The 19,810-nt window shown below is 38.6% G+C and overlaps 2 protein-coding genes across 2 annotated transcripts; one reads left to right on the top strand and one right to left on the bottom strand.

Moving 5' to 3' along the window:
* Positions 1 to 1,090: 1,090 nt before the first annotated feature.
* On the bottom strand, positions 1,091 to 5,062 carry Grp170 (hypoxia up-regulated Grp170 co-chaperone protein). Its single transcript, XM_022850357.2, has one exon. The coding sequence runs from the start codon at positions 4,803 to 4,805 to the stop codon at positions 1,917 to 1,919; it is 2,889 nt and encodes a 962-aa protein (XP_022706092.1). The 5' UTR covers positions 4,806 to 5,062; the 3' UTR covers positions 1,091 to 1,916.
* Positions 5,063 to 5,325: 263 nt separating this feature from the next.
* Positions 5,326 to 6,827, top strand: Xbp1 (X box binding protein 1). Its single transcript, XM_022850397.2, has one exon. The coding sequence runs from the start codon at positions 5,476 to 5,478 to the stop codon at positions 6,175 to 6,177; it is 702 nt and encodes a 233-aa protein (XP_022706132.1). The 5' UTR covers positions 5,326 to 5,475; the 3' UTR covers positions 6,178 to 6,827.
* Positions 6,828 to 19,810: the final 12,983 nt, after the last annotated feature.

Here is a 19,810-nt window from a genome sequence, read left to right as displayed (position 1 = left end):
ATTTAAAGGTTCAGACCCTGTTACATACACGCAAGTCTACATTTTGCACGTTGTTTACAAACACATTCTATAAAATATATTATTCAGCTAACTTGGCTTTTTGAGGTTAATTTTACTTAGGGAATAGCTACAAGTGCATTAAATCCACTTGCGCTTTAATCGCTGCAGTAGCTTGTCCTTTTATTACAAATGTGTTTTCTGTTCATTCGTTTTACAAATCAGAGCTCGTATATTAAAGAAAGGCCTTGAATCACCTGAAGGCGCACCTGGAGCGTGAAAAATTTTTTTTACAGATTCAATCCACAGGTATAAGCTGGGTTGCTCTATTATCTCCGGTGTTTGTCCACGTAGGCTTCATACTTAGTTACATAGTGCCGTAGACGATGTGAAATTAATGGTGATCCTTGTAGTTTTTACGGTTGGAACGATTACTCATGTATATTAAATCAATATGAATACTACCTGATACAGTGAATTAGCGATGTAGTGATATCGCCCCTCATTTATGAATTCCGTTGGATTCCAAACCGTCCCTATACTACGAAATGAAATTATAAATTAAAATACCCTAGTTTCTTGAATAGCTAAATTGGTTTTTAGTAGATTTTCCGTCCAATCATGTAATCGATAATATGTATTTTAATTGTTTTGAGGATTCAGATTTTTCCGATAAGAAAGCTCTATTCCGCACATGACAGCTTCGAAAAATCTCGGGTTCAAGCTAAACGAATGATAACTTTTCCAAGGCTTTTTTTTTGGCTAAATTTTGTCGCCCACAGAGGTCTGGCTGTACTGTCGACGAAATTCGTCTCTATTAGCGGTTGGCTTCAATATATGCCTATCGTAAACTATAGACTAATATATACGCATACGCAACATGTGTGTTAATAAGGCCGGGTTATCAAAGGGCAGCTACGCTGTCAATAAGACGTGACAACCACTTGATTACGCAATTACTTTTTACGCGAATCTCAATTATCATGTAAACACCGAACTGACGCTTCTTCAGAGCATATAATTTTTTAACAATAAACTAGTGCTAAGGAAACCAGTTCAAACTATGTAGACCTATCAACGAGGACACCTCTGGTTAACGTAACGTCGTCACATTTATTGTCGCCATAGCAAATACTTGTCTATGTGAATCTATTTCACACAGAATGGTTTAAACAGCAGGCCAAAAGTGCAAACATGTATGAAACATTTGGGACAACGTCAAAACAAGGGAGCGCAGAATTTCTAGGTATGAACGAGATCCAGGCTATACTTTTTACGGTTCTAATTTAAGCTTCATTTAAACCTATATGGATTCTATATTCTATAATATATGTATTGATGTTAACCACCGCTAGGATCCATTGACATCGAGTACACACCTTGCACGAACCGCGCGCCTTTCATCACAGAAACACTTTGTTGTTTGGATCACATTATCGACTGTTTTCAATGCCATCAAATATTTTTGGCATGAATTTACTTAACAAGCATTAGAAATAACACACATTGTTTTCGTTTAGTGTTTTTTTTTCATGATAACACTTATTTTTATTAAAATAATATGTACATGCTGTTACTTCCTTAATCACCTTGTTCTGGTTTCAGCGTTCTCGTGTATGCGTACTTCTACAGCTTTCACCGTACCGTTTATTTAATCAACTGAACCAAATCAACCAGGAACACGAAATCTTTAGGTGTTCGCATGTGTTATGCCTGGCTTCCGTGCCGTTTTCTTTGTGTCCACATAAATGGAATATCGAACTGAACTAAATAAATATCAAACTGACACCCTCCTTACCGATCATAGATATTGTTTTCTGATATCACCTACTCACTGGTAAAGATCGCGTATTTTCTTACAATTTTTTCTTTTCCCCTTTTCCATATGAATTTTTAACCTGCTAAAAATTGAAAACATACTAGAGTTCACCGTGGGTATCTTGCTTCGTTACTGAGGGCTCAGGCTCATTCAAACTGGGTAATTTGGTCTTATCGGCGCCTTCCTTTACATCGACTACCTTATCCCCCTGGGGCAATATCTCCTCCAGGATCTTCTGATCCGCGGATATATCATCACCGGCAACTGAGTCGTCATCAGGTGCCTGTTCATCGGCTAACTTTTGCTTGTCCTTTTCTTCCATCCTTAGCTTTTTCGACGGGGCGTAACGGGCTTTATTCATGAGGTACTTTGTTTCTCGGTCGAGCACCTGAATCTTCTCAAAGATAGACCTCATCGATAAGACGGGCGTTTCATGCAGTTGAGTCTTAGCCTGAATCGTCTTATGTTCGATTAACCATTCTTTGCTCTCTTTGATTACCTTAGCTAGTGTTTCGAGTTCAACAGCTGTAAATACACTTTCATCTTCAGGGATCTTTTCTAATTCTTCTAGGTAATCTGAGGATAGTTTCTGAAGTCTTTCAAGCGATTCAATAGCTTGTGGACGTTCGCGGTGCTCGTTGACTCGGTCAATGATTTCTTTAGTGATTGCGGCGAGCGAGGCAAGTTTGCCTTTCAGAGTCTCTGTATCGGCGCCATCAGATTCGTACTCAAGCCATTCGTGTTCCTTGGTTAGTGCCTCTAAAATCTTTATTCGCTCGTCTTCTTTTGAAGCTTGTTTGTATTCATCTGTTGATAGCTTATGCTTGGTCTCATGGATAAATGCTTCAAGGGCGTTTCTTGCTTTGTCAAGAGCCAAGCGTGCCTTGTCCTGGTTTTCGAGTTCCTGGAGCTTGTTAATCGATGGCTCAAGTTTGTCGTCACTAATACTTGGCATATCCAACGATATTTGTTTTCTCTCAAGGGGTTCCCTAACTTCAACTTTTTTGCCAGTCTTCTTTGTATCCTTGTCCGCCTCCTTTTTCTCCTCGGTTTTACTCTGACTTTCAGATTTCTCCTCAGACTTTTCGTCGGATTTTTTTCCCTCAGGTTTATCTTCTCCAGTTTTCTTCTCTTCCTTGGTCCTTTCCTGATGTTTTGGGCCTTCCCTTGTTATTTCAGCTTCTTCTTTGCTCTTGCTTGGCTCTTTGCTTGTTTCTTCCTTTGAGTCCTTAGAGCCTTCCACAAGAGGAGTTTCCTTTGTCTCGCCAGCATCTCCACCGCCGAACAACTTGCCGAGAGTGGATCCAATTTTACTTAGGGTACTTTCCTCCTCTTCGATAGCCTCTTTCTCAAACAAAGTTTCGGCTTGCTCAATGTGGAACATGCCTGAATCATCCATTTTCATCTGGATTCGAACCCCTTTGGGCTCAACCTCAGTACTGATGTGCTTTTTTAATGCATCCGGTACCCCCTTGATCAGAACCGATGAAATATTTGAGGTCTTACCCATCATAATCTGATCGTTTTTGGAGAGAAAGGTAAGATCACCGTAATTGACATAGACGTAGAAATCGTTCTGCATTCTCGCAGCCAGGATGGTTTTCTTCTTAGGAAATTCGTTGTTTCTATTGAAGACCACTCTTTGGATATTTTTGGTACCGTCACGGCTAAATTCAACTTGAATGGGGTAAAGGTTAGCATCCTTTGTAACAAATGTCTTCACCTTGAAACCCTTCGAAAGATACGCAGCCTGATAAGCACCACCCATGGCCGCCGCCTCGTCAGCGTTAATGCTTTTACCTAGCCCTTTTCCTTGAAGGTACTCTTCAAGGATCATCTGAATTTTAGGAATACGCGTGTTTCCTCCAACAACGATCACCTGACTGATTTCCTCGAGTGATATTTGAGAGCTAACCAGGGCATCGTCTATGGGTTGAGTGACGCGAGCAAACAAATCCGCGCACATGTCTTCAAACTCCTGTCGAGTGACTTGGACCTTAAGGTCGATATCTTCCATTACATTTTCCACCTGGGCATTAATCTCAGTATTGGCACTCAAAATTTTTTTAACACGTTCAGCTTCCTTGTACAATTTGAACACAGCCCTTGGATTTTCGCGAACCTTCTTCGACGCTTGTTTTAGTTCATCAAACTTATTGGCCAAGTGCTCACCTAGACGAAGCTTAAATTCTAAACCTCCAAGGTTACGATTGAAACCCACCCCTCTGACAGTCATGATCGGTGCCGTCTCGACATAACCGCGATCCTTCGTTTTTCCCACCTGAAACGAGACAACTGTAGCCGTCGTGCTCCCTGTGCCCATATCATAGAAGAGTATATTCGTAGGAGTCGCGTTGAATTCATTCCGTCGGAAAACGCCATAGTTGAGGGCGACAGCTGTATTGTCGTTGATCAACTGCAACAGGTTGATGCCGGCAATCTTCGCGGCACGACTTAGAGCTCTACGTTCTGCTTGGTTGAAGAAAGGAGGCACAGTGATCACTGCATCCTTGATTGGTTGTCCTGTCGTGGTTTGAGCAATGGCCTGAGCTTGTTTAAGCATCATGGCTACGAGTTCCTCGACAGTGTACGTCATTCCCTCAGGATGAGCGAACAAAACTCCTTTGGTGTTTTCATCTGCACTTATCTTGTGAAAAGGGAATTTCTTAGAGTAATCTTTCACCACTGGATGATCAATCGGCTTCCCCAAAAGATCTAAGAAGTTTGAGAATGCTTTAGACGGAAACTTAATCTGTGTAGTTAAAGCCATATCGCCAAATTGGCGTTCGCCATCTCTGAATGCCACAACCACAGGCGTTTTTCGTTGTGAGTCACGATTAAGACAGATTTCCATAGGCATGCCTGGTGACACGACAGCAATCTTCATCCATTCCGACCCGAGATCAACAGACATCACGGCTATCGAGAGAGTACCCTCAAGCCCTGCTAGGGCAAGCAGCAATCCTATCAGGCACTTTTGGTGCCCCATCGCACAGCTAGACGCACTTCACAGCTTCAGTACTTAAAACAATAAAAGCACATACTTCCCCACACAGCACAGCAAAACACTAAACAGCGGCAATCGAGGCGAACAGCGCTGTCGACTGACTCCAGGCAGGCAGACCGTTCGAAAAGTCCTAGCGCCGGCAGACAATTCATCCCTTAGACGATGGCGCTAATCAACGGGAGACAAAATCTGCTGATTTATCGAAGCTTTTCTTTCAATCTCGCTACAAATCTACGTGCTGTATTTCATGTTACCTTAAAAAAAAATTATTTTACATGTTTGCACCCTAATTCGTAAAACTGAGCAGAATAAATACGAAATAAATACCGAGAAACACGATAGGTGTTCTTTCGCCGGTCTGACGTCATCCGGGTCTCCTCTCCCCTTGTCTATGGACCTGCAGACCGATCGCGTTGGACCAATCAGCACCCAACACATAGAAGCTTTGCATGGACATTTACCGACGCTTCGGTCGGTGTTTATCCTCATTGGAACAATCTGGAAGTGCAACGTAGCCAGCTTTGCGTCAGCCGTTTTGCGCAGTTGTTGTCGAGGCGGAGACAAGTTAGGTGCTCCGAGGAAGAACTAGTTAGCGCAACTTCTTGTGGAGAAGTGTCGTGCGTTGTGCTATAAACACCGAGTTGACTTTAGGATGTCAGTGTTGTCTGTCGTCAATTACAACTACAAAACAGACATGCTTGACACAGTAATTCGTGATCCGGGCCTCCAGAGCACCATGGATCAGAAGCCATGTCGCAAACGACAACGGCTCGATCACCTCACAGCAGAAGAGAAACTGCTGAGACGCAAAATGAAAAATCGCGCAGCCGCACAGAGTGCTCGTGACAGAAAGAAGGCGCATATGGACGAGCTCGAAGTAGAGGTTGACCAGCTCCGGTTGGACAAAGACAAGTTGGCTACGGAGAACGATCGACTTCGTGAAATCATTGCTGAACAACGAGAACAGATTGACAAGCTGCGCCAGCGATTAGCCACCGTCGAGACCGGAGGGGTCCAGCAGATTGTGCAGAACGCAGTGGAAGAAATTACGGTGACAGATAATTCCCTTGAGCATGCATTGCCCATTAGTGGACCTCAGCCGAAGGACCAGGTATCGATGACACCGTTATTATTTCTCCTGTGGCCTCACCTGCTACTCCTCCTGTACTTGATGGGAACGGAAGTGAGACGGAGAACGTCGATGAAGTTGATGACGGTAAACCCGAAGAGCGTCACCTATCCATATTCGACTATAAAGACATCGTTGATCTTCTGCTCAACCAGCCTGAATATGGAAGCGAACCAAACCGACCGCCTATTATCGAGGTGGACTCCGCACCGCTTGAAAACCTAGATCACATCTATCACAAGCAGCTTCAACGCGAAACCGGTGTAATCCCTAGCAAAGCGGACAAAGCTATAGCGGTTACCGAAGAGCTTCTTGTCCCTCTGGATAATCTTAATGATTCGAGACCTCCATCGTCAATGTCATTAACATGCCCGCGATCTCCATTCTCGAGTGCCTGTTCCTCTGGCTACGAGTCCGATCAGAAAGAGTCGGATTCGACGTTTTCAGACCACAGCAGCAGTGACGATTCGGATGTGATGGCTTGGGAAAATAGCTTTTCTGACCTCTTCCCTGACTTGGTCTAATTGGCAAGATCCCAATGTAATTGTCAATTCGTTCTTTCTCGAAAGTGAATTGACACTTCGAAATTGTACAAAAGCTTGTTTAGCGTAAATTATTAGTTAGCTACGATTAGGATTATAGAATATTATTACTATAGATATCTACGTACCCTATGTATACTTAGGTAGAATGGAGGTTGTCCTGCATCCACAACAAAAATGCATGTCGATTATCATTTGGTCATTAGGACATACGACGATGGACGTGGACCTATGTTTCATCATCATCATTATTATTACTATTATACAGAGTGGTTTTTCGGCGTTGTACAGCCGGTGTTCATGAAATAAAGAAGCGCTTGTGTACATTGTAAACCCTAATCTATTTATTAGTACGTTAGTTATTAAAGTGTCATTACCCGCTACGGTGATTTGTGGAGTTCAGTCATGAATCCATTAGTATATATGAAATACAGGTCAGGTTACGTTTCGCCCCACGAACTACAGAATATATACGGTTCCGCGAACAATAGCTGTAGTTGGGCCCCTACCGTCATTTTGTTAACAATCAGCGGGCATACTGCTAGCGCACGCCCACCCAACATATCACAACAGGAAACCCGAAATTGGAGTCGCGTCACTCGTCTCTTTTAACAGTGACAAAAACTCACCGTATTTACCGGTTTTATTTTCAAAGAAAACAATTGGTAAATTATCAATGTAACGAACAGTATAGTCATGAATGCTGAAAATACTAAAGGGTATCATTGATTGAACTGGTATGTTTATGAATTTTCGTTTTAACTGGGTACATATATATGTGGATAGCGGCCATATGGATACTACCCTTCAACTGCATCTCCGATAGTAACCCAACGGCGCAGATCGCTGTCGATCATGTGGAGTACTACCATTGTATCAGCCGGTCTCACTGCAAGTCACCAGACAGGAAGGCAGCCTCCAGTTTTCACAGCCGCGCCGCAATAGGGGCCGAAGCAGGTCACGGACAAAGAAGTATGGGCGCGGCCCGTTTGGAGCCATTGCTAACATTTTGTTTTACGGTTGGTTTATGTGAACTGGCTAAAAGTCAAAGGTGAAGCCGGCTTTCCTATATATACATATAACCACCTATGTGTGCATTCTGATCTCCATTTGCTATATATGTTACAATAAGCGAGATAAGCTTGCCCTCCTCCACATTTAAATTACAACGCCTTTTTGTCGTTGAACTCGTATTATAGGAGAGCCAATTGAGCATAGTTATCTTGATTGATACCTTTACGGTGAAACTGCGAATTGCGAGCTATATGAGATACATCTGGCCAACAAAACCGCATAAATAATATATTACTAAGGGTTATTTCGAATGTCGTAACAACATACTGAAAGTGTTTCTAAGTTCTAAGTATTTAAAAGATGTGGACAAGAAAAAATGTCATTCATTCCACAAATGTTCAGGCAGATGCAATTCGGTCCCTGCACTCCGTGCTGTATTTAACTATGTACTATCGAGTTATATATATACGAGAGAAACTTCCCCTATAACACGCTACTAATATACCTAAACTCTACACTTTATTTATTGTATCGTTTGTTTATTGCTAATTAAGGTACAAAAAATTGAAATAATAGGTTTCTGATTAGATTATTAGATCACTTACGAAGATTCTCATTTACCTTAAATTGAAGATTGTATTTAATGATTGGTGAAAAATGTGTAATATATGCTATACTATGACTCAAAAAAATATAATTTCATACAAGATTGTGTACTCTACTGTTAAGCACTATAATCTAATCATTTCTAGAATCGTTTTTTAAATTCTTTAAGATCTCCTTTTTTTCCTTAAGTATTTAGAAAAATTAGAACGTTGTTAATTTGTACAAAGAAACTATATTTTTCCTTATTTAGATTTCACTCTATGTTTAGGCGATGATGATTTATTATTATGAAAGGTGTAGAGTTTTTGATATAGGAGCACCGTGATATAGCAAAAGGTTATTGTGACAATACTGTACAGAAATTATTGCAATAGAAAATTCTAAAACCCCAAAGCTTAATTACGGAGTTGATAACGATGAAACAAGAACAACGAAATAACGACGGCAGTATTTGGCTAACGTTTACATGGTCCTACTTCAGGATTTCACTCCCTTGAAGCAGCAGAGGCCCCTGTTTAAAGTCTCGCTAATGACACAAATAATCCTACATAATATGTGTGAATCGAAATATTGTGTTTTATATCAAGCATATCTGCGTATATTGTTTGCACGCATAATTAGGCAAAAGACGAATCGAAAATAATGAGTTGAATATTGTGTGCTTTCAAACTAATCGACTAACTACTAGTCAACGAGGCTAACTCGATACTAGCTTAGCTGATTGCTTACCTGAAAACGCCTAAGATAATTAGGACTGCTACACCTGATTTATTTTTAGAGGACGCTCAAGATGAGTCCTTAATATCAGATCTAATGTCACAGATATTTACCCAAACAAGAATTTTGCTCGAGAAGAAAAACAACATTCGTCAACTATGAAGGTTTCAGAACTACAATGAAAAACGCTAAAAATTACTATTCGATTTGTCTCACATCACATGTTCAACTCACATTTTCTTTTTACATCAAAACGCCCGTTACGACAAACGCTATACTAGTTAGACTTAAATGCTTCGAATTTTACGTTTGATTCCCCCTGTTTGGTATTCCATTGTTCCTTTCCATTCCACGGTTGACTCTCAGAACGAAGTAAAATTACTCCAAATTAAGTTTCCCTCAAGTTTAGCACGCAAACATGCTATAATAAAACAACAAGCACACAACAACGTAAGCATCGTTATTATTCAGAAATAGAAAACATCTAGGTAAATTCTTAAAGTTAAACGAGCATATTGTTGAGAGTAGTGGCTTTCCAATCTGGGTAAGTCACCGCTGCTCAGGTCGGCCATCGAATATGTGGGTATCTGTTAACGTGGCCAAATAACAAAGACTACGTTGTCATAATCACTGTCCTGTCAAGTCGGTATGGATATAGATAAATATGGGTTTGTCCATGTGCACCAGCAACTTTCAGTGACAGATCGATTTAACCATCGTTACAACAACCTCGTTCTCGCAAGTGAACAGAAGTAATCCCAGGTGTGCGGGAATTACTGCAGCTCAGCACGGGCTGATGCAATTCCCATCTATGTTGCGAGATAACCGTCAGCCGTAGCTGCACTCGAATAGGGTTATCTAAAATATACAAAGTGCATAGTCTCAAATGCATATAATGCTCTATTTTAACTACGTATACGGTATTATATTATTGCTCGCAAATTAGTTATCTACGCGACAAAAAGTATCGTCAAAAATAAAGTTCACATCTTGTCGGACAGTTATTTAACTTATAAACGAAAACATTTAACAAGGAAGAGTACTCATATCTGGGTAAGTCTGGTAGTCAGAAAGTGACTAAAACAAATCGGCCAGCCCAGAGATTTATAGAGGTATATAATAATTTGGAAATTTTGGGGTTCCACCTTGTGTTCAAGCTGAAGTCCTCCAGTGCCCGCATATCGAACAGGAATCCAGCGCATGTAACCGGCTGAATTCTTATAGACTGTTATTGTGATAGGACTAAGCGTGTTGATAAAGATCCGTCGCAAAGTATTTGTGCCTAAATGCCTTCGTTCGATCATCAACTGATTTTTGTTTAACGCTGTGGTTGGATGGCTTCCTCGCTCTAAAGCCAGTTTAATCCCAAGTTTTAGACTTCTTCGCAACACCATAAGGCCTTCAACTTATCCCGTTTGCCGAACGGACCTCGATGCGGCGAAGACGGTCTTTTTTCTAAGGCAGTGGATTTATTGTTTTACGGACAGAACTTATTATTCGCGATCCGCTATTCACTCGCAACAATATCAACGCAACCTTCTTTTTTAAAATACAGAAGATCGCTGGCAGTCAACGCGAGTTCTAGACGTTGCATTTTCGGATCAAATCATTCATGGGCGGGCGAGCCGATCTGGTACTTTATAGGGTTAGGCACATCATTAGATTCTTCTGGGTTGGCCCCCAACCTAGAGAGGAGCTTGATCATTGCCCGGAAGCTGATTTCCGATTTGGTCTATCAGGAAGTTTTATTTACTCAGTGACGAGCAAAAGTAGCATTTGTTATCATTTTATAATTTCGTACGCTTTGAAATGTCCACAAAATGTATTCCTAAAATTTCTGCTGAAAGCCAAGCTGCACACGTTTATCGAATATCAATATAAGCGTTCAAGCAGCTGTCGTCTATTTCGATCATAAGATAGATATTGCAAAATTGTACCAGCTGCATACACACCCTAAAGCAGGTTATGTAGGTGGATTTGTCTCAATGTGGCTCATTTAGATAACCTGTAAGTATCTTTAAGGACCTGAGCTGCTTTAAAAGGAAATAGATGAACCATTTGCTTATCCAACAACAAACGATTTAGACATTGGTCCAAAATGAGAACCCAATGACACTTAGTATACCAAAAGGTATCTTGCGAATGAAGTGACAGCGCATCAATAATCGATCTTCACTAAAAGCGATTTTCAAAATCTTCTTATTAACCTAATTGAAAAGCAACGACAGCAAGGATGATATTTTGTCTAAATTTGATGCTTTTTATGAAAACCAAGAGTTGAATCTTTGGTTTCGGCTTATTACTGCTTCTACTGTTTAATAAGTCAGAGTTACCTTTTAGTGCATAAGTAAATGTTATATCAAGATGCCCTGCTGCTCCAAGTACTTTTGTAGTGATGCCGAAGTGAATTCCGCTCCAATAATCATTGATTACATTGCCAAATGGAGACCGACACTTAACGTTAAAGTCTCGATACGAGAATAACGTGATAGGTTGACCTATTCTAGCCGTATACAATGAGACAAACCAGCGATGATACGCGGATGATGGATGATAGCACCTTCGTCATGTAATACGTCTCCATATATCTGTCGTAAAATATCTATCTAGTTATTTCACCATTTCGAGTCTGTTAGAATCGAAATAGTTTCGTGAATATGACTAACTGGAACTAATGAGGAGTTTCATCTTATTTTTCCAGTGTTCATTCATCTGTAACTAAAAACAAAAATTCTCAGTAGTATTTCCAAGGGGTGTTACTACTGAACGGTAGCCCATTGCTGGCATGCAAAGGTAAAATATTTATACTACAGGTATAAAAGCTTTACCGAAACTAAAGCAATGACCCCCTTATGAACCAGAGAGAAGATAAAACATGCACAATACGAATATTATGCAACGATGTTTACACAGACATTGACGTCTCCGTTCTGAGTAGGAAATATATAGCGGCAGCTGAAATTCATTACCGGTTTTCTGTAACACAACTACAATTCTGGAAGTTCAGCCAAGTAACATATTGTTTGCTTTTTTGGGTATCCAATGTATTTTATTACGATGTCCTAAACAGATTACAACGATGCCAAGCTTTTGGAGAATGATAAAAAATTTTTTTTTTTTAATTTGACTCTAGGGTGCCTGACACTTTCCGGTTTCAAGATCTCTTTGGCCACTACCGAGCATTGCGCGGTGTGCGCACACGCTATCTTGCAGCTACCCAGCTTTTTAAAGGATAGAGCACGTTTATATGATACTTTCCCAAAAATGCCATGCTCTGTAGGTACTGGTTTCGTTTTAATCTATTGTAGACTATCTGCTATTGACTACGAGCAAATTCAAGGTTACAATCGGTCTCGAAGAAATTATGGCCTTAACCTCCAATGGATTCCTCTGCAGTAGATTGCACGATCCTGGTGACACCCAAAGTGATTTGGTTGAGTATTGTTTGCTGTATTTACACAACTGTATTTCAAACGATGTCACACCATTTACCTGGCATGTATCAAAGTTCTCGCAATATGTATCCACACACATAGAAATAGACACGACGCTTTGCCCTATCAAAGATAACCAACGGGCAAGGTTTGCTTTGCCTGTTTTTTTGCAGCACTTTGTCATTATGTAGCTGCATTTAATAGCTGTGCAGTTCTTACAATCACCTACCGTCACTGAGTACGATCTATAAAATTTATAAAGTGCATGTGTATGTACACAAGATCCATTGCTGCAAGCTCTGTTAGCGGCATATAGCAACGCGACTTGTGTGAATAAAGTAAATTAGTATGTATGTGTGCATATATTGTTCCACTCAATATATAGTAATGGCAATCAGTGCTAAAGTTTATACTAAGAAGCTAATTAGCGTAAAAAAAACTACCGCTTGGCTGGGAATCAGTAGGGGATCACATTTTTTTGCATCTACCAATGCACTAAGAATCTTGAGCACCTAGGAATAGTTAACCTCGAAAATACGTGGATGTAAAATAGTGGCTGGAAACGAAAAATCACAATCAATTCTTGTTATCAGGATAATCATTATGAGCAAATTGGCTATATAACAGAAAATATTTGATTCGATTTATACAAAAAATATTGCAAACAATGTAAGAATATTTAAAAATATATGTTAAAAATTAGTAAAAAATATTAGCCATAAAAGCTCACATATTTTGGAGGATATCGGCATCTTTTTTAGAAGTCTGAAGGCTAATGCCCACGCAACGTCACGCGTTTTGTGTGGGCTGGGGAGTTCATGAACTAATTAGTTTAGAATAAAGTTGGAGTAATTTGGAAAACTCTTTAAAATAAAAAAAAATCCATTTAAAATAAAAGTTGAAGTTGATAGAGGTATTTGGCCAATATATTACTCTTAGAAACAGGTTAATAATAAATAGGTTAATAATAGAACAGTATCAAGGTCGTATTCGATTTTATTAAAGTCTTTACAAAAAACTCATCTTCAACTTTTGACCTTTAGCCGTGAAATGTTGGCGAACACCTATTATGCCAATGGTCTCACATCCATGTGCGTGATTCCGAAGAAGCTCTGAATACGGTAGATATACATAGATCCCTGAACTGCCATAAGACTAGCTGGTCGTCCCGTGAAGCTTACAAAGCCTATATATAGAATAAATACCCTGGCATTCCACTGTAAGACATATAATGAGCTAAGCAAAATCGAAAATCTCCCCTGTTGCTTTAGTAAGTTCACCGTATTACTATGGGGTGTCACAGATATCTAAACAATCAAATTGAGCCGTTTTAGTTCACAAGCCCGTACATGTAAAAATAGTTTGTTAGTTATGTCTATAATCTGTAATCAGCAATTCTCGTACGCATAATGTTAGACTTCGCTGGTACTTCATTAAGAAGCACATGTAATTTATATGTATTATAGAATCAACTAATTGTGACCCCACTCACATGATAGCAAAATATCGATATCGAAGCTACAAATCACAAGCTAAAATTATAAGGTTGCTTGCGTCAGCAGGTTGTTATATGGAGATTAACAAAGAACTTACTTCTTTCTTCAAAAATAAAGAAATTTAGACCAGTAGTGTGTTTCCTTGTTCCGTATCAGATTTTTTTTATCTCTATTCAACGATTCAAGTTTTTGAAGCAGTATTTTTTTTATTTATTTGGCCCTAACACTTCGAATCCTTGCATGATACATAATAACTATAGACTGTTCGAAGAGCTAGTGTCACCATATCAGCGAATCGGTAGTACCTCTTCGTAATCAAACTATTTCGGTGTCGCCTGAATTCTCTTGCCGCCCGTTCCTTAAAGGGCCGTTTTTTTAATTAGAAGTTTGCTATAAGTTGTTTTCTGTTTCAGCTCTCAGCTGAAAAAGAATCTGAAAGAAACTGTCAAGAAAACTGAAATTTTGAAATGAATTGCACATAATCATATACTACGTTGTAGTTGGGCTTACCTTGATAGTAGGATGACATGAATCTTGATTTACTTGGAAATCTTGACGGCGGCCTTCTATTTCCAAGACGAACCCTTTGTTTTAGTGTAATCTACATCTATGTTGAATTTCTATTATATTAGAATGCCTTCATGAGACCGAAAGAGAAATATGACACAGAAGCAGTTTCGTGGACATTAGTCTTTACATCAAAGACCAGCTTGGTGTCCTCATTCGCTGATAGAATCCACTAATTACATGAGTCTTTTTTATATTTCAAAAATTGCTTTTATGTTCATCCTAAACGAGTGTTAAAGATAGCCTTGCAATTCATAAATTTGCTTATTTACTAGGGTATGCTCAATCAATCATGTTCTTGGCCAAAACGGTAAAAAAATCGAGTAAACCCGTGCATCGTATAATGTACTGGAGTCAACAAGCTTTATGGCACGTAATGTAGTAACATTTGGAGTGCTACCTACCTATTTGACTTAATAAACTGTCTTGAAGATTTTTAGGAGCCTTGACAATTGACTAATAAACATCAACATTTTACCTGGTAACTAGACGCTATCTAGCTACATATTTGACTACAGAAGAGAGTTTTTCAAAACGATTATTTGAATTAGTTGGGTACGAAAACTTGCAACAGGACTTATCTTTCGACACAGGAGTGTTCAAGAAGCCATTCTTACAGCTCTAGAATAATTAGCCATATTAACTCAGCCATTGTCTAGTTCGTTTTTAGAGATCGGTACTGCTGCATTGTTGTCTAAATATTTTTAACTTTTATTATTCACTTAAATATTCCACCACAAATGATCGTCCTCGATGAGTCATTTGATGAGTGTCTGTTATATACACTTAAGTCTTGTCTAATCCCTTGTATATCAATCTGCTTAACTCATAAAAATGATAGTAATGCCGCAAGCCGCTTATTAATTAGTATATAGTGATCGAAGAGTGGAAGAATGTAACATTGATATCAAACAGGAGTGGTTAGAGAGGCTCGCATATTCTAGAGAGGCTAGACATTAGAATAGAATCTTTAATGTTTTATTAAATTTGACTTCTTTACTGCTATTTTATAATTTATTGTGACTGAATACCATCGTATTTACCTATGGTTTCAGCTACTAATACAATATGGTGCTTTTTACAGCGCATGTGATATTGCATTTTTTGAAACTCCAACGAGTAATTGATCTGGGCATCCAAAAATGTTTCTCTTATAGTGCTAAGTTTTTGTTCTATTAAATAACTAAAATTTAGCTAAAATCGTAACCTACGTTACATTCCTTAAATAGCATATGTGTCAAATTCAATTGACACTTTTTATTGGTTATCGGCTACGGCAAGATATTCCAGAATCACAAGTCTTTAGACGCTGACTTTTAGATCAATTTATTATTCTTCTTTGAATGCCATTGCTGCAACCCTGGGCAGGTCAACGTTTTTGCCTACACCGGCTGTTTTAGGTCTCGTGATGGAGGTTGACTGTGACATATTCCACCTCGACCATAGTCAGAAGTAATAGAGAATCCCATGTCTCAGTAAAATTGTTCAGTCGATCGAATTGATCCATTTGCATCTAGATTTTGCCACCGGTGTCTAAAAGGTGACGAATTGTGCATCGCTCGTTTTAAGATGACTAAAAACATCATACAAAAATGATAAGAAACCCGCAGAAATGAAGGGACCTTCAGCTGGACCAATATGCGTTTCCATTAACCAAAAATTAATAAGCGGACCTGGGTATATATAATTCGCGTAAAATGTGATTTCATCAAATCCAAAGCAAGTACGCATAACAATCGATGCTTTCGTGCAGTTTTGAATTTATTAATAAGATTAGGTGTCTACCTACCGTGGCATGATCTGTAGGTGCAATGATTAGGTAGGACATGTCTATGGCATTGTTGACCTGAATGACATTGGCAACACTGACAATAGCGGTTTTGACTTTTTGCTAAGAAATGGAACTGCCATTTGTGCCATCTACAAACGCGCCACATCGGACGAATGCTGTAAATTTCGTGTGCCTCATTTAAGTGAGAGAACTTTATTAATATTATCATGAGTTGTGGTTGAAGATTCAGTTTAACACACAGTAACGCTTGAAAACTATTAGACACTTTTCAATTACTATCGTATGCCGTAATTGGTTTTGTCATACTACAACGTAGGTGAGGTAGTGGGCGTAACTACTTATAAATGTACGGATGGCTGCGAAGAAGTTTCATGGTTTGCAAGCAAATCAACAAGGAGCGCACGATGGCACAAACGGTATAAAACCTTGTCGGCGCCCCTGCCATTGAAGAGCAGATCTCCAAGGATGAGCAGGTGAAAATGTGATGCTAATGAACCGTTGAAAATTCAGTATTGGTAATCCAAAAACGCCGTACAACCTTTATTGTATATTGTTGAGGAGTAAATCCTTCTCTAAATATAATATCTATACGGATAAGATTTTTCCCTAATGTGACCTTAATTATTAAAGGACTGCGCAACACTTCAGTATCTGATCCTGTAAGCGACTGAAGCTATACTAATCCATTTAACAGAAAATGTATTACACCTTGTCTTCAGCAAGAAATTGTTCGCCGGTTTTACTTAGGACTTGCTAAGATGGCTTTCCGAAAATTTGTTTTCTGTTTAGATGTATGTACCGTTTTTTAGATTCCTTAGACACATTTCTAGCAAATCGGAAGACATTTTTTTGTGTAATTTATTTAATCTTGGCATAACTTTTTGTTATAACGAAAAGTTTTCGGTATATCGTGTGGCAAGTATTTTGTTCGTTACAAGACAAAAATAGGTATTTTACACACAAGACTCTCAAGACCCGAGAATAAACCCGACTACATATATATAGTCGGGTTTACCCTTACCATCAGAGAAGCACCGATCAAACATTCTTTCAGATTTTTTGTATGAGATATTTAGTCCGAAATGCACGATGCTTAAGAACTGCTTTCATATATTTGAAATGTGCAGTAGCCTTTACTAAATTTTTCCTATTGTTAAATAACTCCGCTATTACAGAAATCACGTTGAAAACAATACTAATAATATCTATCATTATTATTACTATTATTATCATCATTGTCTACCACTTACGGTCTGCAGAAATCGGCTAACCGCTAGAGAGCTAATTAGCTATTAAGTGCGTTCTGAAAACAGAATCAATTAGCCAGCACTAAGAAGGCCCCGTCATTGCATTGTAGAAATCTACCAAAAACCAAGGACATTAGAAGAAAAAAGGCATTAGAAGAGGTTAATGAAATTATTATAGAAGAGCGACGGGTTAAATGGAGCCAGGTAATTGCAGTGGTATAACTACTGGTTTACGTTTATTATAGTTTTTTTAGTGACACATTATCATATCAGCAAATCAACCGCAAAACGGGCACGGAACGAAGCCTGCGGATCCATAAGGTTATTGCAAAGTGTGGTACAATATTCATAATTATCAATAACTACTCGAATATTCTCAATCGTGACTAAGCTCGTTCTTATTGCATGTCAAAAAGCTTGATACTGCTTGCGTTTGTCGCAGTTTCTCGTAAAAGTTGAATGGCAAATCGATATTTCTATTTGCTCTATGTGCTTCACAAAAACCGACAGACGTTGATATACACCGCGACCGTTGGCTCAGTTGTGTATGCCTTTGCTAAAAGGTACCTACAATTGCTTATTTGACATAATAGCACGCGTCGGGGCAAGGCAGTACTTTACCATCTACTACTACCATCATCTATCAGCTACTCAGCAACTGAATAGAACGAACAGCAATCTCTGCTTCACAATGCAAGCGGAACTAAGATAATAAAACACAAGATTTTACTATCTGGTGATCGAAAACATCTACAAATATTGCTCCGTTCAAAGGAACAAATCACTAGTATTCATTGCCAGACAGAGACTCTTTACCTTTATGAATACTAGAGTAAAATTATGCATACTTCTTGGGTCTAGTTAATTAATGAGAGATTACGAACTTTTTGTGAATTATCAATAATTCACGTACATAGATAAATGTTATATTATATCAGAATTTAAATCATTTTCATACTAATTATAATGGAACCAGCTAACAAGCGCACCACCGACAAAATATTGGCGCCTTTATCATTTGGCTAAGACATATTGTCAGCGTAGTTACATGTAACAGGCTTTAAATACCACCTTGAGGAATACAACTTTGACCCGAAAGGTTATATTTGGAGTATGATCTCGCAACTGAAATCTAATACGCTACAATAAACTTCAGAGCTATATAACATGCGATTTCTTTCTTCTTACAGTTACTTCTTCAACTACTTACAATCTTGTCTCTACTGTATAGTGCTTAAACATTGTGGTTTTTACCAATTCAGTACCGCACTGTGCAAATTAATATTAATTTTTCTTAAGTGTTATCTACCTATTACCTAAATGAAGCCAATAGAAGCATATTGTACTACTATGACGAACGAATGGCACATACCTAAAATCATGTTGTATTTAATTAAAATAGAAGTCATCTCTTACTAAACATATTTTTACTAAGCATTTCCAAAGTCTCATTTTCGGATGCTGTTATGGGGACAGGGACAGGGTTGTCGGTCGTTTCTTTTGCGACGCGATCTGTTAGATTGGAAGTTACGAATGAAATCAATCAGCTTAGCCACCTTAACAATCGCATTTACGCTGGTTAAAAGCTGAATTGTTCCGACACTCTCCGACACCGAAACATGAATTACCCAGAATATACATATTCAGTATACAGATGGAATAGTGCGTGATTTAGCGAAGCATCCAACTGCCAAATACACTGAGAAAAAAGCTTAAATATTAGATAATGTTAATTATGAAAAGATGGTAATTTGTAACTGTTACCATAAATATTATGCGGAATGAAAATCGGAGAAAATTCAAGGATTATTAAACTTCTACTCGCATTACGAGTGACTTGGTAAACATAACTTACAATAAAACTTTGTTGAATGCGAATATTGGAATGAGTAGAAATGACTGCATATCATAAACCAGATACCGTCATACTAGCAGAACTGCATATCTTACACGAAAAGAAAGCGCGCATTTCACATAGAGAATCGAACTGAAAAGAAAACTAAAAAAGTTAAATCAAAGTGGGAACTAAATAAATAAACTATTTAACTCTCATATTGCTCCAACTTTTTTTCATATCAAAAAAACAAGCCAATAACCATTATTGCAATGTTAGAGTTCATGCACTAAACAAGTTTTAGTTGTTCCTTAATTTGCGTCACCGGCTTTCATGAATTCTATTAGCTTGACCTTGTTTTCTCAGTTTTCCTGGTCGTATATTTTAGCAGAAAAGGGGAGTGCACTCAAATCAGTCTGCAATCTGTTTCTAGAACAGCAATTTTATATAAAATGTAATTTTTTTTTCAGGAAAATATTAGCTTCTGTTCGTTTATTACCACTGTTATTATTAAGAAAACATTCTTGAATATTTCAGAGAGTCCTAAATGAAACAATACTGAAGTACTTACGTGAACTAAGGGAAAAAAGTATCACGACGAGTTTGGAT

This window comes from Varroa jacobsoni, unplaced genomic scaffold (genome assembly GCF_002532875.2).
Source record: "Varroa jacobsoni isolate VJ856 unplaced genomic scaffold, vjacob_1.0 scaffold_1457, whole genome shotgun sequence".
Taxonomy (NCBI): Eukaryota; Metazoa; Arthropoda; class Arachnida; order Mesostigmata; family Varroidae; genus Varroa; species Varroa jacobsoni.
The sequence above is the reverse complement of the archived record's forward strand: the minus strand, read 5'-3'. Positions and strand labels throughout refer to the sequence as shown.